Source organism: Amphiura filiformis, chromosome 7, assembly GCF_039555335.1.
Source record: "Amphiura filiformis chromosome 7, Afil_fr2py, whole genome shotgun sequence".
Classification (NCBI taxonomy): Eukaryota; Metazoa; Echinodermata; class Ophiuroidea; order Amphilepidida; family Amphiuridae; genus Amphiura; species Amphiura filiformis.
Window position 1 is genome coordinate 44125327 of NC_092634.1, and position 25738 is coordinate 44151064.

General features: G+C 35.9%; 1 protein-coding gene across 1 annotated transcript in view; it reads left to right on the plus strand.

Moving 5' to 3' along the window:
- The first annotated feature begins 443 nt into the window (after window positions 1–443).
- LOC140157884 (uncharacterized) overlaps window positions 444–25738 on the plus strand; it is a 28868-nt gene continuing 3573 nt past the window's right edge. The window contains exons 1-6 of the mRNA XM_072181132.1: window positions 444–704; window positions 10533–10654; window positions 21409–21477; window positions 23145–23270; window positions 23640–23777; window positions 25377–25496. Coding sequence (XP_072037233.1) covers window positions 10555–10654; window positions 21409–21477; window positions 23145–23270; window positions 23640–23777; window positions 25377–25496 — 553 coding nt within the window. The 5' untranslated portion in view covers window positions 444–704; window positions 10533–10554. The remainder of the gene's footprint in view (window positions 705–10532; window positions 10655–21408; window positions 21478–23144; window positions 23271–23639; window positions 23778–25376; window positions 25497–25738) is intronic.

The window sequence follows — 25738 nt, forward strand, 5'->3', positions numbered from 1 at the left end:
TGTTGTAAGTTTTATCTATACAGTTAGCTGTGTCACAGGTCACATAGTCTACGTACGGTACAGACCCAGGAATTTCCCTTTTATTCATTTCGTTTACCTCTAGTCCTTAGCTTTTGTTGGGAACATATTTTACTAAGTATTAAAAGTCGTATAAAAACTGATATATTTTAATCCTTTCGAATCATTTTGTCAATAATACCACAATATTAATTCGCACACATAATTTAACCAATTTGTTTTGCACTAATTATTAAGATATCAAATTATTTCACACGTTTGTGAATAAAAGGTGGCATATAAAATGAAAAGTTCGTCTTATTGTTATCGTCTGAAGGCTGATTTGGTTTTGAATTGAGCTGGTTTGTGAAGCGTGCTTCTATGCCAAAGTTGTATTCAACTTGACTTGTCATATGGTCACCTTTCACGGATATAGATCTGTAAATGAGTTGTCGCGACTATATAGTATATATAGTAGTATCACATGACAGACGGAAGTAAAATCAGAATATGATATGATTTACTTTTATTATAGAAAATGACGTACAGTTTTGTATTAATTCTTTCCCAACAGTGCACAGAAGTGAAAACAAATTGATAAGTAATTTTCTGGAAGCCAATTGACTGATAAGGTGTGTGATTTATTTACTGAATATGGATATGGATATGGGAATATAAAGCATGTGCAACCGTAACTTAAAGACAAGGTAAGTGAAGGAAACTGATTTAAGGATATCACATTTCCAGTTCACTACAATGTCAACCATGTATGCAAATTTGATATTGAAGTCTATAGATTGTCGTACACGATACGTATGTTTTTCAGAATTGGTTTAGGCTTTCAGAAGCCCATATTGATTTTGATAATAAGGACGATATAATTGGTGTCTTTATGTGGCTTTTGTACGCGTGACGCAATTTTAGCTACAACCTTATTGGTCGCGTATAAACAAGTGACGTCACGTCATTGCTGAAAGTAAGACAACTGGATCTAGATAATAATCTGGCTCACTATATAGATCACTAGATGTGGTACGCAATGTGCGCCTTCTATTATAGTGCGCAATCGCAAACTGCGTTGTAGTCGCATAAAATCCAGATTATGTGATATTCGTATAGTACTTTACCATTTGCATGCATCAGCGACATGATTCATTAGATAAGTATGAATTGACAATGTTTATAATATAAATAGGTCTACCCACAAATTTGATAGCAAGGCAGCAATTTTCCGTTGGTTTGGGTTTATGCACCATGAAAACAATGATACGACACATTCCGACGGTATGGTACAAAACAGGAATCAACACGCCACAGTATTTTCCTGTACCATGGTTACTTTATCACTGATCCCAGGGAATGTGAAAATTAACATTTGTAGGAATACCTTAAAAGGATAAGTCAATAAAATTGTGGTTTCTTTTTTCATGGCATAAAGGAAGCATACGGCAGTGATGATATGTATGAAGCTCCGTTCAATAATTTCATGAGTGTCCGTACAGACAAACTTCCCAAACAATGACCAAAATGTACCCTTATGTTGTTTTCGGTCTTACTTGCAAGGCAACAATGACCAAAATGTACCCCCGTGTTGTTTGCGGTCTTACTTACAGGGCAACAATGACCAAAATCATCACCCTTATGTTGTTTTCGGTCTTGGCATAAAGGAAGAAAACGGCAGTGTTGATAAGTATGAAGCTCTATTCAATAATTTCATGAGTGTCCGTACGGACAAACTCCCCAAACAATGACCAAAATGTACCCTTATGTTGTTTTCGGTCTTACTTGCAAGGCAACAATGACCAAAATGTACCCCCGTGTTGTTTGCGGTCTTACTTACAGGGCAACAATGACCAAAATCATCACCCTTATGTTGTTTTCGGTCTTACTTTCAGAGCAACAATGACCAAAATATACCCTTATTTTGTTTTTGGTCTTACTTGCAGGGCAACAATGACCAAAATGTACCCTTATGTTGTTTTTGGTCTTACTTGCAGGGCAACAATGACTAAAATGTACCCTTATGTTGTATTCGGTCTTACTTTCAGAGCAACAATGACCAAAATGTACCCTTATGTTGTTTTCGCTCTTACTTGCAGGGCAACAATGACCAAAATGAACTCTTATGTTTTTTTCGCTCTTACTTGCAGGGCAACAATGACCAAAATGAACTCTTATGTCGTTTTCGGTCTTACTTGTAGGGCAACAATGACTAAAATGTACCCTTATGTTGTTTTTGGTCTTATTTGCAGGGCAACAATGACTAAAATGTACCCTTATGTTGTTTTCGGTCTTACTTTCAGGGCAACAACGACCAAATTGTACCCTTATATTGTTTTCGGTTTTACTTGCAGGGCATTTTAACACATTCATAAGAAATGCAAAATTTTTATTTTTAATGATATTTGAGATTTTCTGATTGAGCTAATCACTGCAGCTTAATAAAGATATGAGTGTCTTTCCATTCATATCTATTTTGTTCTTTACTCTCTGCTAATATTATCAGTACTCTATACTATAATGATAAAGAGTCCTGGAAATTAGCTTGAGTATGCTTATATCGGCAATAAAATGTGTTTTTCCACGCTGGGTTACACAAACAAATAAACCAACACTATGAAAACGTCATTAATGTATTCCATTGTTTTTATAAAAGTCAGCACAAACAAGTGTCAGACTGTAGTACATCCCTTATTACTAGGATCCACAACATGCTCATCTATCAGGGGCACAGTTCTTAAACCCCAATACATTTGTACATTCATTGAATGACCTTTGAAGATTTTGGTACAAAAACTCATACTCTGCAACTTGCGGTCAATTTTTGCACTATGATTGTTTAATTGAGGTTATTGGACTATGCCATTGGGATGAGGTCATTGTAGTCCACAGTGTGTAGGGTAGATCAACCTGTCTGTTACCTCTCGTTCTCGTTGACATTCATTATCTGCAATCCTGAAACAATACGGGATATCCGTTGTCACGGTAATGATTAGAAGGACACATCCCACAATGCCCTTTTCAGTACCATACCGGAAGTTTAAAAAACCAGAATGTCATTATTTGTATATATATGTTTAGCATGGCAGAAATTAGTTCAAAACATGAATTTAAAATGCAGATGTAAGGTCGTAACTTAATGAAATTGCATTTCTACGTAAAATGGTGCTAGTTAGACCCAATTTTTATTGTATACCTGTTTTTTATGAAATATAACAACATATTGTCCAGCCTGAACTAAAACTTGGCGCTAATACTTACTTTCTCTACAACTTCAATACACGAAAAAAGGTTAAAGGTTAATTGTATATATCTAATCCGGTAAACATACACATAGGCTATATATACAGGGTGTCCCAGAATGATCTATACCGGGAAAGATGGAATTTTTTAGGTATGAAGGGCATGTTAAATGGTCATATTGTTTTACATTTTAAGTTTTACATATAATTAGCTTTCTCAGATTTTTTAGATTTTAAAAATTGGACGTTTCTAGTAGAAGTTATAGAAGATTGCGTAAAAATGGTGAATTCTAAGTTTTGACAACGCAACCTATTTTGAAGATCTGTAACATTACTAACCGTTCAGCACAAAGTTATTTGGAAAAAGTTATGCAGGTATATTTCCACTAAATAGCCGATATCTATCTATTATTTATGACGTTACGAAGCAATCATTATATGGAATTAAGGATTTGCGGCCTAATCCCATTCTCTCTTTGGCGGTAGTTTTAGTTATTGTGGTGTGAGGTCCATGTCATTTGAAATGCTTGCAGAGGTCGAACTGGTTGTGGTACAGAAAAGAAGGCTCCTTAATTTATTGTACAGCAGCGTGGATTTCTTTCAAAAGCTTAATTACTGGCAAACCGGCAGCTATGTTGAGACGCAAAGAAGATTCATTAGACGATTTCCGCGAGCACGCATTCCAGTCAAAGGAGCGATAGTTACGTTATACACTATCGCTCCTTTGACTGGAATAACGTAAAGAAGTTTGACGAGCACAGAACTGTCAGGAATCGAAGCTTCAGATGCTCGTAAGACTGTAAGAACTAGAGCGAACATTGCAGCTGTCCGGCAAGCTTTAAGGCGCAACCCCAACAGTAGTTGTCGTCGAAATGCTTTGCCAAACATCCCACGTTCTTTATTTAATCGTATCGTGCCATTTTCAAGGGTATGCGAGTCGTTTGCGCTGAAAATGAAAAGCAGGGTTTTCATCGATTTTACATTATTGCATGCCACGCCAAAACAAATAAAGGTAGCGTGCTGAAATTAACAGAATAAGTAGGAGACATGTCCAGCATTATAATGCAGGTATCAAATATAGACACACTGCCCGTCTTCTATTTTTAGTTATTTTTGCAAACACGGTACAAATCATTCTGGGACACCCTGTATTATGCTACAAAGACTTGCAATACAAGCATGCTGGGAACACACCGATTTAGAATATTTTTCGAAAGTGTAGTTTGACAGTTAATAAGTCATAACTTGTGTAGTAGCACTGTTGTATCTCTTATCTATATATCTGTTTTATGTATTTCCAGATATAAAACAATGTTTGGATAACAATACTTTCTTCGATAATACTCACTCAGTTGATGTTTGCGTGGTAAAATATAGGCTTGCACGACTCGCCAATAGTCGTAGTCGCGACTATTGACGATAGTCGCGACTTTCGACTATGACTTGGTAATAGTTGATCATGCTAATAGCGACTATCTAAACTGCTCTAAAAAATAATATCGTTAAACTATAAAAAGTCGCCATGATTTAAAAAGCAAAACGGTAAATTTTGAGCAAATCAAAAAGCTCGCTGAATGCAGCATTTTATACTGCAAATTTTGACACCTCACTTGTTGTTCTGCGATCTCGGTGAGAAAAATTGCAAGCATTTCAATGATAAAAGGTTCGGATTTCAAAAGTTGCAGTACCCTATACAAAAGTTCAAAGCCAATACAAAATTTTTATGTATTCATTCTTTACATATTTACTCTCAATCATTTCAAACACAGTTTACTTTAGTTTATTCTTCCAAAAAACAAAAACATATCCAGGTTGAAAAGCTCAAAAAAGTACTGGTACGACGTGGGTGACGTTGGTCTATGCTTCTTACGAGGTGTCTTCTTTCATTTTGGTTAATGCTGCTTCACTTCCTCAGAAGGATGCGGCGGAAACCTTCTAGCGTTGTGACTGGCTTGATGGACTTGTTATTAGTCTTCCTCTTCAGAGTGTCTCATAGATTCTCTATTGGGTACAAGTCTGGGTTCAACCATGTAAGAAATACAATGGTTTAAGGGATCCGATAGTGACGTTTGCACAGTATTTTGCGCGGGACCTGAGACAATGTGTGCACATCAGACACACCAAATTGTATTCTTAATTCGAGAAATGTCATTCTGATATCAAATCCTTTTGATTTTTTGAAATTCACAATAATACATTTTTGTGATATTTTTGACATTTAACAGTCCTCGAAGTAAACTTTATAAATCTAATGATATGTAGGGGCCCTACTTAAAGTGTAGTTAACTGAGAGGAAAAGCCGACCATCATTTGAACGTTTTGACCTTTTGTATTGAAGATATAGATTTTGTAAAGACCTAAAATGAACATATAGCTTCAATACTAGTCACAACAAAAAATTATGTTTCAGTTTAGTGTTTTAGATAAATTCAAAATTTCAGGGCTTTTCTTGAATTTGACGGGAGGAAAAGAAATCAGTGGCGTAGCCAGGATTTTTGAACCGAGGGGGCACAACTTGTAAATGTACCGACGGAAATATTTTTTGCCGACGGAAGTTGTGATTTGTTGACCCATAATTTTTTTGCATGGTTTGCAAAAGTGAAGAGCAAAAAAAAAAAAAGGATTATAGGCGATATACAAACATAAAAACACAAAATTTTGATGCAAAATTCAATTTCATTCACAATTTTTCTATAATTCTCCCCTTTTTTCGGTCACCCTGGGTGAAAAATAGTCAATTTTTTTTCACCAACACCTTCCGTCTACAGACGGCCTTACATGAACCGACGGCCATTACGAGCGGTGAAAGAAATAATGTATCATCGTGACAATTATAACTTGTAAAAGTGTTGTAATGCAGACTTATCAAGTGGCATGAATAAAAGGAAACATAAATATGAAAACCATCCGTTGATCATTCTATTTTCAAATGCCCGTCAATCATCGTATATACAGACAGCCAATGAATTAAGGTACCTAAACATGCTAAAGTTTTCAAATTATTTATCAAACTGTTTGGACAGTTTCGTCATCTAGGTCGGGTGACTTCTTCAGTAATGCGATGATCCGCCTACTCTCCCGCGAAATTTCTCATTCCACGGGTGCACGGATAGGCGGATCATCGCGGGTAGGCGGATCATCGCATTACTGAAGAAGTCACCCGACCTGGATGACGAAACTATCTAAACAGTGAGTAGAACTTGGATTTGTCCACATAATTTGAAAACTTTATGATTCATCAATCCTGATGAATCTATTCCAAGAATTAAGGTACCATATATGTTCACCTCTGAATATCCTAAACAAAGACGAATATGTCGAAACTAAAACCAACAGCCAATATCTGTGCCCTTTAACTCTTAATTAAAGACCTCATTTGTTGAAATCGGTTGAGAATTAAAGAAACGGTGATCGAAAACTCAAGGAAGGGATGAAATAAAAAGTTGCATATTAATGTTCTAATCAATGGAAAACATAGTGCTACATGTAGTTCTCTTGTTCGAGAACGTTTCGTTTACAAAGCAACAGGGCTTCAAATGAGCAATCTGAAACTTGAGGGTTGAGAACCAGAAAGCCTTATAACACACAAATATTCCTTTGTCCTGGTTCTTAACCCTCTTGTATTTTGCATCTTCCTTTGGAATTTTGGATCACCACCGTGTCTTTATTTCTTTACCGATTTCAGCAAGTGGCGTAGCGACGGGGGAGGGGGGCAGGGGGGGCACGTGCCTTGGGCGCCACCCTTAGGGGGGCGCCGCATTGACCAATTCAACATCGATTCTGCACCTCCTCCAAGCGATGAAAGTCAACATTTTCGCGCGCTTCGCTCGCAATTCAGTACAAAATCATTTGAAAGTTCAATTTAACACCGATATTTAACTTCATTATAACCAAAATTAATGAGTGATATGCCCTATTAGTGCAAATTTTCTTGCGCACTTGTTTCAAGAATTGGCGAGGGGCGCCATTATGCATCGTCAGCCCTGGGCGCCACAACCCCTTTAACGCCACTGATTTCAGGGAATGAGCTACAGGATGCATCTATTGGCTGCTGGTTGTGATTATGATATATCTGTCTGTGAATCTCGTGTGCGTTCCATTTTCAAATTTTGCAAAGCTACTTTCACCAAAAAGGTCACCAATGACATTTCTAAACTAGCTTTGTTGGGCTCATACAGCATTTGGAATTGTAGGAAAGAGCCCTTGTGGGATGACCTCAAACACCTCAAATTGAACATTGTTTAATCATGTTTGTTGGCTCTTTTAAATGATTTTTATGCATTTCTTGTATGTAATTGTTTGTTTTTGCTTCGTTTTCCCTGCATTGGTCCATGCTGTTGTATTGCACTGGCATGTTGGCCATGTCCTGGGTATTGTGTGTGCTTTTAACCTTGTTTGTTAATAAAGTAATATGATGAGGGGTAAAAGTTGCTGGTACCTTAAAGCCATAATGTACGATCTTATAATATAAAATTTAGGTATCTTTTTTTTTCAAACATGATCTTTGGCATATTAAATGGAATCAGTCAAATCTGTTGTGTTTGTAGGGCAATAGAGCAATTTTGACATCTTTTCTAATGATCCTTGAATCAACTATTTTATCACTGTTTATCCTAATGTAGAATATCCGTGGCAATAATTTGACGTAGTTGCCAGAGCCTAATTTTGATTTGGTTCTTTTTTTTCGATAACATTTTCTCTTTCCCTTATTTTGTCGAATTCTCTGAACCAATTGATTCATATCGCGATTGTATCATATTGTTAACATGCATGGGAAACGGGACTTCCCCATAAATAGACAATAAACAAGAATAATACAATAAAGAAGAATAATGAACAATAAAATAAATAGGAGCTGACAGATGCTAATGATCTTTCGATTGTACTGATGGTTTTTAATACTATTCAAATACTATTATGTCAACATATAAATTTACCTAGGAGATATAATAGTAAGTATGTTAATGAACTCGAAATAGTGGTCAAATCCCAAAAGAATAGTGGGATATTCCAGAAAATAGATTAAACCCCCTATTATATAGAGGTGTTCGGATTTCCTGACTTTTTACCTGTTGTGATTCGTGGAAATCCAGACTTCCAAAATGTCTAAATACGAAACTTACATCAGAAAATAGTTAACAATCTAAATCTTGAATTAGAGGGCTCATTTCGGCCAATAGAAGTCAGCCATAGGAATAACCTTTATTTTATTCTTCGAAAAACTAAGTGCTTTCCTTTTTGACAAGAAAAATAAATAGCGCCAAACCAACGGCGGCGCCACTGGGGTATATGCCCCCCAGCAAAAAACAAAAACAAAAACAAGCAAACAAAACTTGACTGAAATCGCACAACTTGACTGAAATCGCACTATACATGTATTGGTCAAATAGTACACCCCATTGCCCCCTGGACAAAGTCCTGGTGCCGCCACTGGTCTGGTCAATCCCACATTTCTCTCGGAATCAGAGGTAGCCTACATGTGGAAGTATGGATTTGAATTCTGCGTTGTTGTCATTCTCTAAACAGCTTTGTGTTTCAATTCAATATCTGTGTAACATGGTTAATGTTGTTGTTCAATTTCTGTTAATATGGCTGTTGTTCAATTTCTGTTAACATGGTTAATGTTATTGTTAAATTTTTGTTAAATTTCTGTTAACATGGTTAATGTTGTTCAATTTCTGTTAACGTACTTAATCTTGCTGTTCAATTTCTGTTAACATTGGTGTGGTGCTGTAATTATAATTAATCAAACCGAATCGTAATCTCACACCTACTCACTATTCCTAATCCTTCCTAATCGTAATCCTAACCCTACTCACTATTCCTTACCCTACCTAATCGTGATCCTAACCCTACTCACTTTTCCTAATCCTACCTAATCGTAATCCTAACCCTACTCACTATTCCTAATTATACCTAATCGTGATCCTAACTCTACTCACTATTCCTAATTCTACCTAATCGGAATCCTAACCCTAATATATTTACTCTGCTCACTAATCCTAATCCTAATCTAATTGTAATCCTAACCCTACCCACTAATCCTAATCCTACCTAATCGTAATCCTAACCCTACTCACTATTCCTAATCCTACCTAATCGTAATCTTAACCCTACTCACTAATCCTAGTCCTACCTAATCGTAATCCTAACCCTACTCACTATTCCTAATCCTACCTAATCGTAATCCTAACCCTACTCGCTATTCCTAATCCTACCTAATCGCAATCCTAACCCTACTCACTATTCCTTATCCTACCTAATCATAATCCTAACCCTACTCACTATTCCTAATCCTACCTAATCGCAATCCTAACCCTACTCACTATTCCTAATCCTATCTAATCGTAATCCTAACCTTACTCACTAATCCTAGTCCTACCTAATCGTAATCCTAACCATACTCACTATTCCTAATCCTAACCAATCGTAATCTCAACCCTACTCACGAATCCTAATCCTACCTAATCGTAATATATTTACCCTGCTCACTAATCCTAATCCTCATCTAATTGTAATCCTAACCCTACTCACTAATCCTACTCCTACCTAATCGTAATATCTTAACCCTACTCACTAATCATAATCCTACCTAATCGCAATCCTATCCCTGCTCACTATTCCTAATCCTACCTAATCGTAATCCTAACCCTACTCACTATTCCTAATCCTACCTAATCGTAATCCTAACCTTACTAATCCTAGTCCTACCTAATCGTAATTATAACCCTACTCACTATTCCTAATCCTACCTAATCGTAATATATTTACCCTGCTCACTAATCCTCATCTAATTGTAATCCTAACCCTACTCACTAATCCTAATTTTACCTAATTGTAATCCTAACCCTACTCACTAATCCTACTCCTACCTAATCGTAATATCTTAACCCTACTCACTAATCCTAATTCTACCTAATCGTAATCCTAAACCTACTCAGTAATTCTAAACCTACCTAATCGTTATATCTTTACCCTACTCACTAATCCTAATTCTACCTTATCGTAATCCTAACCCTACTCATTATTCCTAATCCTACCTAATCGTAACCCTAACCTTACTCAGTAATCCTAATCATACCGGAACATAAAACCAAACTATAACCATATCAATAAAATGTTTATTTGTCTAATGGTGCATTAACAGTTTTCAAAAGGGTACATTTTTGGTGAATTTTGTCGATTTGCCTGTTTTGGTTTTTTCTTGAGGTGGGAGGGAGCTCCCGGAAGTGTTAATTTATGTATAAAAAATTTAAAATGCTTTTGCTTTTTTATTTATTTTTCTATCTGTAGTCGCCAATATCGACGCAACTAGATGGCTTCCGTCCAGACATCACAGATATGCGACACCTGCAAAACTAAAGTTAACAACGGCGCTAATTTTTGCAGTAACTGTGGGAATAAAGTTAACAAAGGTAAGATTGGTTTTACGTTGTCCATCCATTATAATAACATTGCATATAAAGCAGAGACATGCTTTTGTTCCGATAGGACCATTTGCGAAGTTGCGATATCTAACTCCTGAATGATATACACTTGTTCGTGTACGTTAGCAATCAATAAATTGAGAACCTATTACAGTATCTCATAACATGTTGAGTGGGACTGGCACTTGTAAATTGTGGCCCGTTCTGAGCACAATGTAAGCACAAGACAATAAGCTTTAAAATTATACCAAAATTATATACATAGCATCAATACTTTTCAAGATATGGATAATTTTGTAAATGATACCTGGATATTTTTGCCAAATTACTATTCTGAGTAATGGCCTACCTAGCAAACACAAAAACGTTTTAAAAACGTTTTAAATAAGTTATATTTTGGCTTTTGGTTTAGGTAAAAACGTTTTAATAACATTAAAATGTCGGGTTATATAAAGGTCATGATAACGTTTTAAAACGTTTTGTATGAAAACACACTACAACAATATTTTTAAATGTTTTCAAAAATGTTATTGTAAACTATTTTTGCGAACATTTTTGCCAAATATTGTGTCAATACTTAAATAACATTATGTTAAAATATTTGAACCCAGCAAACACAGAAATGTTCTTAAAATGTTTTTTCAAAACCTTTTAATAACATTTAAATGTCGGGTTATATAATGGTCATGAAAACGTTTTTAAAACGTAATTGAAAATATTTTGGGCAAACATTTTTCGCAAAATGTTTTTTCAACCCCAAAATAACATTTTGTTTAGAATGTTTTGTATCAAGTTTTCAAGAATGTTTTTGGAATGTTATTAAAACGTTTTTATACCCTTTATATAACCCGACATTTAAACGTTTTCTGTAAAACATTTTTGTTTGCAGAGCAGTAGATTATCAAAAAATGTTTTTTAAGGTTATGAAAACGTTTTATACTCTTAATATACCCTTTATATAACCCGACATTTAAACGTTTTCTGACAACCTTTTATAACCTTTTGCGAATGATGTCGAAAACGTTTTGTGTTTGCTGGGTAATTAGTTTCCTGCCTTACACAGGATTGAATAAGGATTATCATAGTTCGACTGTTATTTATTGATTAAATAATCTTCTTTTTAATAAGTACTTTCAAGGATTTGAAAGTCCACTTAGTCCCACAGCCAAATACCATGAAATTAAGAATTCAAAAATTTGACTTTTTTTTCAAATGGGAATATCATATTTAAAGGCCTATAACTCAAAAACATGTCTGGCGACTTGTTCCTGGTTTTGATGGAGCTGGTCACAATTTCTAGCATGTCTAGTTGGAGCTCTGGCGATTTCCACGATCAGGGAAGTGTCACTTATAGAAATGTATTAAGATCGTTAATTGAATTTCAAACTATACGAGTGGATATTCATAGTGGTAGATAAAATGATTAAAGAGTTTAACTTCAACACTACACTATTTTTCGCTCACGTGGAACGTTTTCACTAGTTCGACTAGCGTCTTCAGCAGATGGTGATGGTGACAAAGGTCTAGAAATAGACCCCATCTGGGATAACTTGCTGATGCCCGGGGGGGGGGGGGGGCGGCGCTACATCGTAACATCCTTTGACGTCATCCTGTCAATCATATGTCGTCATCAGTGAGAGATATCCCGATTGTAGACAAGATATCATCACAGCATCACCATCTGCTGAAGACGCTAGTCGAACTAGTGAAAACGTTCCAGGTGAGCGAAAAATAGTGTAGTGTTGAAGTTAAACTCTTTAATCATTGAATTTCAAACTGTTTTAAATTTTGACAAATTTCCACATTTTGGTCACCACATGAGCTCATGCGTGCAATTACCCGTGAACTTAATCCACGAATTCCAGGATATAGAATAATCAAAAAGACGGTATAAGCTCAATTATGTCGAAAGCTATTATATTTTATTGTTATACGTATAACTAGGCAACTAATTTTGCATTGTTTTGTTTGGGGTAATAAAAACAACTTTGTCGAGGATGTCAGAAATATGAAACAGCATCTAATCATAATCCTTTAAAGGAAGACTTAACTATAATTTTCAAACATTGATTTTTTGCTGTTGCTCCAAAAGGTAGTTAAACTGACTTGGATATTCCTTAACACTTACAACTGGGGCAGAGTTAGATTTTCATAACAATTATGAACATGATGAAAGAACGAAAAGCATTCCAACAAAACCAAGTCAATAGCATATCTTATAATCGATTCCAGAACTAATTTTTCAAAATAAGAAAAAATTGTAAAGACTTGTTCAAGCTTGATGTTAATGCTTAATACATCTATCTATGCTTAATATCAATCAATCATTTGGACATATACGAGCCGGGGATTGTTAAATAGAATTATATAAGGACCAAAAATATATAGGTCAGTATGTTACCTTACCCCATTTAACCTATGGACACACTGAGAAACTGCGCAAAGACCTACTTGTTCTTGATCCGTGTCGATATGACATTACATTTTTTAACTTGAACAAAATATGTCTTTCCAATTATTTATGATTGGTCTGCTTGCTGGTCAAGTCAAGACTTCGTGTTTTTGAAATACTAATTTTTGGAGCAGAAGCAAAAAAAACAAAAAAACCGATAATTCTTGAATATTGTTAAATAGAATTGTTTATTCAAAACGTTTTGATAACATTTAAATGTCGAGTTATCATTAATATGTTGTTAAAACGTTATTATAAAATATTTTATACAGTTGAATAACGTTCTGTTAGAATGTTTTGCATTACGTTTACAAATATGTTCTATGAATGGTATTAAAACATTTTTATACCCTTTATATAACTGTCGAGAACGGAAAGCAAAACATACCCAACTAGCTATTTTGGCCGTTTAACCTGGGACTTATACGACATTATGTCAACAAAATTGCTCTCTTAACCTGACAAACACATTGAATGTGGCTGATTCCATTTACGTGTAAGTTGGGACATGTGTATAAATATTACAAATATACCGGGGCTGCAGAATGTTACAAAGACAAATAACCAAGATAAAACTTTTGAATCATATCAACCATTATTTGTTGTACCATTGTTATTTTATTTCATTTTACTTTACCTGTACACTAACATTAAGTGTGTACAGCTACGTTATTTTAACAATCGAGTCGTGAAATCAAAAGACTATTTTCTTTTTAATGCAACATTGATTTTGGACAATGTTTTAATGACTTGATATATAGTGGCTTCAAAATGACCCGGTTTGTAATATTTAAACTGTATGATATTTAATAACTGTACACAGTTGCAATAGAGGAAGTGAGCCTTTTAAAATATACCAGAGAAACTGTGGAATTTCATGCAAGAACTCGTGAACATAATAAGCATTGGTATACAATACAATAATATCACGAACTTACCTGGGTTGTCTAAGTAAGTTATAAATATGAAATATATTATGAGTTCAGGTAAAACGCGAAATAGGGTTTTCATATCAATAAGGATTTTAGAATTACAAAATGTGTTGACAACATATTTTTTAAACGTTGAAAACAAATAATAACCAGTTAGCAATTAGTTTGATATTTGAAACATGTTGATGAGCTGTTTTTCAAACACAACGTGTTCATGAATTATATACTACTTATTATAACCGACATTTTTGAACACGTGAGAACATTTCTGCAACCTTATTGGTTCTTACCCGTGTGATATGACACGATATCACACACTTAAGCACATTCGTGTCGACGCGATACTCGTACTCGCTATTTGAACCAATCGGAGGCGCATAGCAACGACGGGATTAATCGATTTTAATCCCTGGGTAATTCCTTGTAAAAATTGGTGATATTTATCATAGTTCTCTTCATCTTGTTGTTTTACTTACAATACTGATGTCGCCCGTATTATATGAGACTATAGATGCACCCCAGCGGCTAAAAACAATATCTTTATTCTCTAATTTAATGTTAGTATTTTTAACCAACCACCACCTCCTCCTCGCTTTCATAAACATGTTTGTGTGTTTGCTGAGTACATGTAATATCATTAAAACAGTTTAAAAGTGACTTTTTAAAATCATTTAAGAAGTGAATTTGTGATACCCGTACTTAATATTAAAGCAAAAAAGTATTCCAGAAAAATAAAGATTACTATTTTTCATGGTATTTGATAAACAAAATTACTTCTTGTCATTGGTTATCCCTATTGCTGTATAATTTAGTGCAAATTAATTGCTGTATTCTAAGTTTTGAATTTACACTAAAAAACACATCATGATGACAAATTACAGAACGAAAAAATAATTAAGGTACCAGATGTATTCACCCCTGTATAACCTAAACAAGACAAATACGGTATATCAAATTAAAAACAGTCAATACCTGTACCCATTAGCTCTGATTTTAGACCTCATTTGTTGCAATCGGTTGAGAATTAAAGAAACGGTGATCTAAAACCCTAGGAGTAACGAAAGCAAAAGTTGCACTTCAATGTTTTTATCAATGGAAAACACGGCGCTAGTTCTCATGTTCGAGAACGCTTTATGTACATCCAATGGAGTAAACTATAACTTTTGAAATTGCATCTTCCTTGGCATTTATGATCATTATGTCTACATTTCTTGACCAATTCCGATGCAGCTATTGGCTTTTGGTTCTAATGACGTACCTGTCTTTGTTCATGTTGTTGTTTAGGATATACAAGGGTGAAAATAACTGGTACCTTACAAAAACAAACAAAACAATCTTTACAACGGTATGAAAATCCAAACAAAAAAAAGTGTTTACGTTTTCTGGGTTTTATTGGAACGGTAGCATTTATGTTTTGCATTGTTTTTTATTTGTTTTTTGTTGCGTGTTGCGGCAGGATCTCTAAGTCCGGTTATCATACATGCTCTAATACCTTATTTCAGTCATACTTAAGTCATGCATATTAATAATATAGTTTGTGTACTCTTTTCCGTGTCTCCTATTTTGTAAATTCCATTAAAATAATATTTTGATAGACTACGGACATAATTATGCAGTAGGACGAACTTATAAAATAATTAAAATACTTCCTTCATGGATTTTGTGAAAGATGTTACAAACAATAACATTGGGCAATAGGGGAAAACCCAAAAATTATAACTGTTTATCAACAATAGCAAAGAGTCAGCAACAATAACAAAAACAAATCAATTTTCTCGTCCCTTTTTTTCTAAAGTTCCTTTTTACAGTAATGATTACTATGAAGCTTTAGCAAGTGTTGTTACAAATATGCGTAAAATTTCACCCAACTTCTTACATTTGATTTTCTTATCATATATTTAACAAAATTTAAAACTTCTTTTTATCTACTTTGTAATCAAATAAATTTGAAGAAAAATATGAGTCGGCCTATATTAACCCGAACGACCAACAGTTTTTAGCGAAGGGGAAGGAAAGAAGAAGATAAGGAAGGAGGAAGGAGGGGTGGAAGGAAGAAGATGAAGGGAAAAGTTATTTTCTCCCTCGGGTGCTAGGCACATGAACGGGGATAGCACGCCACTGGTTTGTACCTCGGCCACGCAAGGTTTCGTGCCTGGATGATGACGCAATCGCATCACGTGGGATACTTGTGTGTGCATTGAGTTTTGTTGATGTTCTAAGTCGGCAGGGTTAGGATCAACAGGTACAATTGTTTTAATTCACGTTGTTTAATAACATTTCTTTAACGTCAACATCAAGAAGTGCTCATCTATATAAATGTTTGAAGTAAAAGGAAAGTTGTGATATTCTTCAACACGTTCATCAGGAAAAAAATTGAAGTAAAGAAAAAAGAACAAACGTTCCGGAGAGAAGAGCAGGAAACCAGCAAATAAAGATACAAAACTAAAGATAGAAAAAGAGAGAATGAAAAGCAATAGCTGGAACAAGAATCAAACAAGTAAGGGATATTAAAATAATATAATTTGAAGAAAGAAGCAAAGAATAAGAAAACCGAAAGTGTGAAAGAAAAGACATAATCACGAGGACGTGAAAGAAAGAAAGAAGAGTAAATATAGATTGACAATGAAAGACAAGGAATGAATGGGGTGCGAGGAAAGGAAGTGAATTGAAGCGAAAGTTGTTCAAAATGGTATTGTATCGTATTTTATCCTTCAGAGAAAGATCTACGTGCATCAAGGCTGTCCACTTTCTGCACTATTGTTTATATTATCTATTGAAGTTTTGGCATATAAAATAAGATAAGAAATTGTATACGATTTACTCTTAAGATTTATTGAAAATTCAATACATATATCACAGTATTTCTAACGACCAGCAGGTTGGTCAGGGTTTACAAATATTTGCGTGAATTTTCTATTGTATAAAGTCTGACGCTTAATTCAATAAAAACTTTGGATCTTGTAAAACAAATCAAAGAAAGTTGCATGATTTAAAATGGAAATTGTACCCAAATAATACTGTTAAATCACTTGGTGTACATTTTAGCACAAATGAGATAACTGAGGTACCGCACAGAAAATAAATAACTATGCATGACAAAATGAGAGCCCTGTATATGGTCGGTTTGTTTTGTTTGTTTTTTTGTTTGTTTTTTTTTTGACAAAGAATTTACTCTTCTCGTAACCAACATATATCTATATATAAAAACTCGTAATTACATGTAATAAAGGACAATAATACTGTTGTATTTCATGTATTTCCAAGGGGTGTTTATAAAGGGAAAGATAGAAGAAGCCACTTATTTAAACTTGGGCCCCTGAGGTCCAAATGTTATTTTTGTATGTTGTTGGGCCCCTTGGATCCCTTGGGGACAAATGTCCCACTGTACGGACATAATAATAATACAACAGCAACTGACAGCTTAAATCAGCCATTGCTCCTTAGAAGTTGGTTATGTTTTGAAAATGAAGACACAATTGAAGACATTTGGTGCAATTTTTATACTATTATTGTTATAAATTGGAAAGTGTACAGGTATATCAGTGCTACTTGTAGCAAACATACTCGTATTAATAGCCCTGAGTTGTAACATTACAAAGGCAATATATCCTATTTGGCCCTGCGAGGTTTCTTATTTGCTCCCTTTTCGCATCTCTTCTTCGCCCTTTTCTCTTTCTCCTGTTATTATTCGTTCCTTTCTCTCTCTCCCTATTGTTTGTTGTTGTTGTTGTTGTTTTGATACCCGGAAGGCGCACGTCCAATCAACAGAGGATGTATTCGCTACTTCAGAGACAATCCTTTGTTGAGAGAAAATATGCATAATTTCTTTATATTACATTAAATTAAATTTGGATCACCCTTCGTTTAAATAAAGTTCTCGAACGCGTATATGTAGGAAGAAACCAAAGGCCAAATTTAATTCCTTCAGAAGAAAACAGACGAGTTAGCATAGAACCACTAGTTGTCAGTAGCTGTCAATGCATGTTTTCCGTAGACTCCTGGCCAAGATTGGGTGTTTACTTTAAAACACGATTTATAATAGGGAAATTGTTTTGCGTGTACATATCACAGTCAGAACCAGTCAGATATGGATCGGTCGCAATATTTTCGCACCTACCACTCCAAATTATAATAATGAAAATTATTATATAATCATTACACGACTTTATTTCAGGCAAAAAGTGAACGGTACAATAAAATCGGTCAAAATATAACAATGGTTGCCAGGGGTTTTAGAAAACGTAAATTGAGTGGATTGTCGCCAACATCAAATTTGAGACATAGAGTAATGTAATTTCTTTGTATTTAATTGTTTTGAACCACAGCATCCGTAATTTAAATTTTGATGTGATCTTTTGTAAGTTGTCTGCTGAGGTACGAGGTATTTTTTTAATGGATAATGAGTGACTCATAATAATTAATATGCTATCTACATATTCCCCCAACGCACAGCTTATATCAAACGTTTTCCGCCACCCGTCTATCCTCGTCCTCCAAAATGTAGACTATCACGTGAGTATCACATGGACGTCATATTGGTATCACGTGATATCATGCATGAATTTTATACGCATGATGAAAACCTAACAAGTGCATGCATGTATTTCATACATTCTGATACATCGACATCTGTTATTTATTATTACTAGTAGTGATGTAACAGGATTAATTACCATAGTGATGGGTCAAAACTATTTTTGAATGTATTGCCCTGCACTATACCATCGCTGCATACATCACCTGACATACTTGTGTATGTGTGCAAACATAGATTGAATACAATACCGCTCTTTTCAAAGACACTAATCGTACAGATGCGAGTGAAACGTGCATGGACTCAACATAAATGTGACATTTTTATAGAATTACGATCCAGGTGTTTATGCCCATTCTTTTATAATCTACAGTGCGATGCAGAGGTGCAACATAGCAGTACATTCAAAAATAGTTTTGCCCCATCGATATGGTAATAAATTCTGTTACATCACCTCTACCCCAAATTGGTCCTGGGCACAGGTGATACACTAAAAGTCCATAATGTGTGTCACGTGATGTAATGGAATGCATGTAGGACGTTCAAATCTATAAAGCCCGGGATAAAAACATATTACCGACAGCATGATTAGCACTTTGTATCACAAAATACATAATTTTCATAATAATTTATGCAATACCAGACGCAACATTACTTATCTACAATCCTGGAAAAAATATTTTGGACCAACACTTGTTGAATCATGCTCTGTGTTTTTCCCACCATATAGTTCAACGGGAGTACGGAGGGCCGATTTCAATGAATGGTACTAAAGTGTCCCGGCCAAGCTTTTTTTCCAGGATTGTATCTATGATTGCATGTGCATATTCCCCAAGCATCGTATCACATGAACAACATGTGGGTAATCACATTTTTAAATAAAATGCTAGAGTGAACAATAGCCCATGAGGAGTGCGACAGGTCTCCATGGAAGCCATGTATGTAAATGGACGCCATCTATGTAGTCTTGTAATAACTCAATCGGCGCATGCAAAGATTGAAAACCATGGCTGCATTGGTGTTCAAGGCGTCTGACACAGGATCCTAACCTTCAAATTGGATCTGCTATTGGCATACATACCATCCTGCGCTGCTACAACAGGAGGACTATATGAGATTGATAAGGACTTCATATTTGCCCTTCTTTCTGTGGTTTTGCTCGTGCCATGTTCTCTTCTGCTGATACCGTCAGCTCAATAATCACGTCTATCTTCTTATTGGATGAATAGATGGTGATGTCTGGTCTCCTTGACGTGATCGCTATTTCTTTGCTGGAATATGTTCGTGTATTTGTCTTCATCCTTCATCACAGAGTATCTTGTTCCATCTGATGTCCATTTTCATGGCTGTCTGTAGCTCCCAGTCTGGCCATCTACCTTGTTGGGTCATGGTGTATAGGAATATCAACATCTGTTCCTCTGAATCTTCTTTCACCATGGAGGACACGACATTTCTGTGTTCTTTCGTAGTCATTTGATCTATACGTTTGCCCGTTCTAGTGAAACTAATGTCCTGCCGACAATGTTGTCCAATGCATAGTTCGTTGATAAACATATGGTGTCTCTCCCTCTTCTTCGTTTCTTATCTCGATACCATGTGGGGGTCTATTGCCAGTTGGTCTAATACCATTTCGTCTAATTCCTGTTTAGTCTATATTCAATTGGTCTATTACCAGAAAGGCTAATTGCCACTTAGTCTAATAATCATATAGTCTAATGGCCATTTAGTCTAATATTGTTTGGTCTAATAACCAGTATGTCTACTAACAATATAGTCTAATAACCATTTGGTCTAATATTTCTTAAATAACCATTTGGTCTAATAACCGTTTGGTCTAATAACCGTTAGGTCTAATACTCGCATGGTCTAATAACCGGTTAGTCTAATACCATTTCGTCTATTTATTATTAAACTAAATGCTTGTAAGACTAAATAGTTTGTAGACCAAATGGGTATTATACCAAATGGCTATTAGACCTATTGGTTATAGGCCAAATGGGCATTAGACTAAATGGTTGTTAGACTAAATGGTTTTAGACTTATTGATTATTAGACTAAATGGTTATCGGACCTAATGGTTATTAGACCAAATGGTTAAAGGACGAAATGATTAGTGGACGTAGTGGTTATAGACCTAATGGGTTTAGACGAAATGGATGTAGACGAACTGGATATTAGACCAAATGGTATTAGACCAAATGGCAAATCCCCCATGTGGGCATACACAAATTGGGTTTTAGGGTCTATTGCCTATTCCATGTCGTGGTACTTCCCAATTTGCACTTGAGGTGAGTAGTGGGGCCTTCAGTTGAAGTCCCTTGTCCAGTCCCTCTCGTTTGTCTATACTGGATGGATTGGTTTGCACTTATTGATAGTCCTACCCACCCTTAAGGTTGCATGTTGCCAATGTCTGAAGATCCTTGGCAAAGCAGTAGATGATGAACTCCCACGATATTCTGCTCACAATGTGGTTTTCATATATCCAAACTTTAATAATTATCATGATTGATTTAATATTGCGAACCAAGTTCGTGATGAGCTTTGAAACAATAATCATTTACCTTTTACCATTTACCATTACGTCCTTCATTGTGCAGTGCACGCATGAATATCATGTGGGCCAAGTGGGTGTCACATGAACGTCATGTGTATATCACATTGATACATGCACGAAATGCATGGTTATTTGTAGAAATTGGACACATGAATATCATGTATGGCTGTCACATGAACGTCATGTGTACGTCACATTGATACATGTGCGAGATGCATGATTATTTTTAAAATCGTAGAATTAAATCACGATGTCATTTTATCATAACAGTAGTGCCAAGGCCACCCGTCTTACCTCGTCCTAGTAGAACAAGACCAAACTCAGACTCTTGCCTGACAGGTACGTTAAAAGTAGTGTATGATAGGGCGACGGTCAGCAATAACTCCCACGTCAAATGCTATGCTAATCTACCCTCTATACCTGTAGAGGCAATACAAAGTTGATGTCGTTCATGTTTTTGCCATTCTTGTCATTGGTTGTGGCTGTTGTCGTATTGTTGATGTAGTTCGTGTTGTTGTAGTTGTCGTCGTTGACAGTGTTGCTTTTGTTGTTCTTCGTCTCTTCTGTTTCCATGCATGCGAAGGATCCCTCAAGACGTTCTTCTTCATCATCGTCTTTCTAAGCAAGCAAAGGATTCTCAGGACATCCTTTACGTTACATATCCTTTAAGATAATGTGGCCAAATGTTCTCCAGTTTGACACATGTTACCAACTCATTTGCCTCAGACGGTCACTTTCTGGCAAGCTTTACTGAACAAAATTATCTGCTGTAACTAAAACCACATTCTGCTGCTGACTGTATGACACAGGCGTCATCGCAGTGATAAAACTGCCAAGAATTAGAACTAAAACAGGGACCTGTAACGTACTGCTTAGTCCTGAGAGTGCTTCCGTTGATCCTTGTTTCCTTCATCTCCAAATTTCATCCACTGATGTCTATTCTTTGGTTCACCTCAAGTTCGGTTGTGACGTTCGCGCGTATTTCGCCCGCGTAAATTTAATCGCACAGAGTATACATACGCGTACAAGGGCGGTTTGTTGGTACGCTTGCGGCGCAAATCATCGACGTTGTTTCCGAACTTGAGGCGGACCAATATATAGTTATGTCTCGCGTCAGCACAACATTCTTCTTCATTCATTCATTTATTCATTCATTCATTCATTCATTCATTCATTTTACAATGATGTTAAAAACATCAAATTACATCAAAACATAGTGAAAATAGAATATTATAGAGTAGAAGCTGGCGCTAATGCACCACTGCTGACTCGTTCCTACGAGTATTTATATTGTCGCATAGACAAGAAAAATTTACGTGAGGATTATTTCCACTAATGTATGTTTATCCGGACCGGTGTAGTAACATGCCTTTAGTTGTGTTCCTTTAACTTTCTTACATGTGGTACACTTCATACCGCCTCCTTAACCAGCAACCCTTTTTGTTTAATCTTCCACCATAAATACCGCTTGTAATCCACCCTGTTCATCTTTTACTCCCCCCATCATTTCTAATTGCCAATATGTTGGTATTCTTACTCAATTACATCATCATTCTAGTCACACAGCTTTATTTCATCAATTGATTATTTTTTTCATTTTGTTTAATAGCAAAACATAGTGTAAAATTGATCATTTTAAAAAAATACTAATTTTTGTAGTTTAACACGGACGGGCAGTTGATAATACTCCCATTAATATAAGTGACAATGAATAGGTATGTCGTATTCATCTTTTTTCGCTACGTTCTTATAGTAAAATGTGCTGATGTTCCCAACACATTAACATATCAAATGGCGGCATTCGCTCCTTGCACGGTCATCGTGGTCATCAAGTTTGATGGTAGGAAGTCAGGCAATTCTTTTTTACATGTCGTTTTTTCAGTAGAAGTTCTACTACAATATGGCTGAACCGTCTGAAAATCAAAGTTTACTCACTCAGCGCAGCCCAACTACTTGCAATTACGGTATAATAATAATGAAGTATTTTATATTCTATACTACTATAGCTCCAGGACCAGGGGCACCAACTGGACCTGATGAACAACCGACCCCTGTTGGAAGTGTGAGAAACCTAACAGCAAGATTTAGCAATCCCGACAATGCATCACCTATACAAAGACCATCTGTACCTGGTATGTCACACCTGTTTAAATACTTTGGTTAAACATGTAAATCGAACAAATTGCCACAGTGAACCAAAACTGCCTGGTTATCAAATTAATCAGTGACAATAACATTAAAACATCAATTAGCACTGTCAAATTGATCATTTACATTTCAATAATCTGCATTTGCATCAGCGTATTTAAAATTTATGATCTGTGATTGGATTAAACACATCGCGTTAATTCATGAGGTTATGAAGCATTTTCATTCAGTCGCATATCTGGATGTCACTGGATATTAGTTTCATAATGGCACTTTTAAGTGCCATTATGAAACTATCACTTAAAAGTGATGCAAATTCAACTAATTTTAATATTGTCAACATTTTTTTACAGCTGACCGCCCAAGGATCACCAGGAGACCGACTCCTCTATCCGCAGTACCTCAAAACGTAAATGTGCCACCCCCGGTTTCGCCTCGTCCACGTACACCTCAAAGACAAAGACCTGTATCGGAACCGTTTGGGCCATCAGGTATGCTAACTGTATGAATTACTTGCTTCTTATTTCCCCGGCTTATTTTTAAAAAAATCTTTCTTTGGCTCTTAAATTCTGTTTGTGTACTTTCATCTCATTCTGTCTCTCCCTATGTATTCTTGTAGTATACATGTACATCAAGATCTCACACCACAAAATGAGCTTCCTATTACATTATGGGTTAAAAGTTACCAAAAGGTTCGTCATTCAAATTCATGGCTATTTTTTCTTAAAGATAATGATATTTTCTACACTATACAAATAAACTCCTCAACAAAAGTTTGGAAAGTTTTTTCAAGCATCTGTATCTCAAATTATTTGCAACATATTCATATCGTTATTTTTCACGGCTGAGTACACGCCTTGTGAATGTAGTGGGGTCTCAAACAGAATTTGCCAAATTGAGCATTATTCTATGCAGCAAGCTGCAGTCCCATATCTTCACAATCAGAATATGGGAGTAGAGCCAAAATGGCCTACCATCAGGCCAGACCCGGGGGCCAGATCTCAACCCAATTGAACACTTGTGGGACCAGCTTGATCGTGCTGTACGTGTCAGAGAAGCCCATACAAACCACATTGAATGACCTGCGACGAATCCTTGTTGAAGAATGGAATGTCATCCCACAGTAATGTGTAACCAGGTCGGTGAGCAGCATGAGGAGAAGGTGCCTGACTATTGTGGCTGCCTGTGGTTTTTCCACCCGCTATTGAGGTTAGTGGCTAGCGTTGTTTGCGCACAGAATAATGGTCAATTTGGCAAATTCTGTTTGAGACCCCACTACATTCAAGGCGTGTACCCAACACGATATGAATATGTCACAAATATTTTGAGATACAGATGCTTGAAAAAACTTTCCAAACTTTTGTTGAGGAGTTTATATAGCTAGGTACCCTGATCATTCGAATTGGTGCATTGACCCGAGTTCAAAGTGCAAATTTATATAAATACATCTAATCACGTCATGTGTGTGAATTGAAGAACAAATTCTGTACTTCAAAGGTATCAACCAATGCAAATGACTCTTTGTGGGTTAGATGTTAAGAAAGCTATTAAAATATCACACCATTGACTCAAAAAAAAGCAAACCAAGTCTTTTAAACACAAATGGCACAAGCACGTGTGCCTCTCAGCATTAAACAAATGTTTTCTCTTGGTTCGATAGGGATGGGCGCAATTGATTTTGTGGTGTGTTATCTCCCTGTTATGGGTCGAGAAAAATTGCTCTGGTTAATTCTCTACCGCGCGCGCACATTTCAACAATAAAGGCCTTTTTTGGAACCTCGAAGACCTTTACATGTACATTCTCTCTAAAAAACCGCTTTATGTATACCTCCCACCGATAATACCAGGCAAAATGAGCAACCGGAAAATTTTGTTCGTCTTTGTCCCCGAAATTTTTATTTTGCCCCTACTAACCAAGAAAGCTGACTACTCCCCTGCTCACTGCTCTCCTATATCTCTGCTGTTTGTTTCTTCACCATCTTGAAGACTTTTTTATTTGTTGCATATATGTTTTTGTTGGTTTTATTTTTGCTATTTCGATTTTATTTTGGCTATTTCGATACTTTCTTTCTTCAAAATTTGGTATACAGTGGACCAATTGGACGTACCTTCTCAACACGCTAGAGAGACTAGGTCTAATTCTATGCCAGATAGGGAACCACCATTGATACCACAGACATTAGAGCTAATATCAGAAGAAGAAGCGAAAGGTAAATGGGTTGGATCCGCCCAGATATTCGAGGAACATTCTCGGATATTTTACATAGCGATGCCCCTCACATGCTGCTCGTTGGTGTCAAATTTTACATATTTTACAATAATATCAACAATTATCTAAATTTTGGCTCCAAATTGATTGAAAACATACCGTTATATTTAGGCTTTTATATAGAAACAATTTAATGTAAGAAACATATAACCAACGTGTTAAAAACCTTTATTTTGTGTTGCT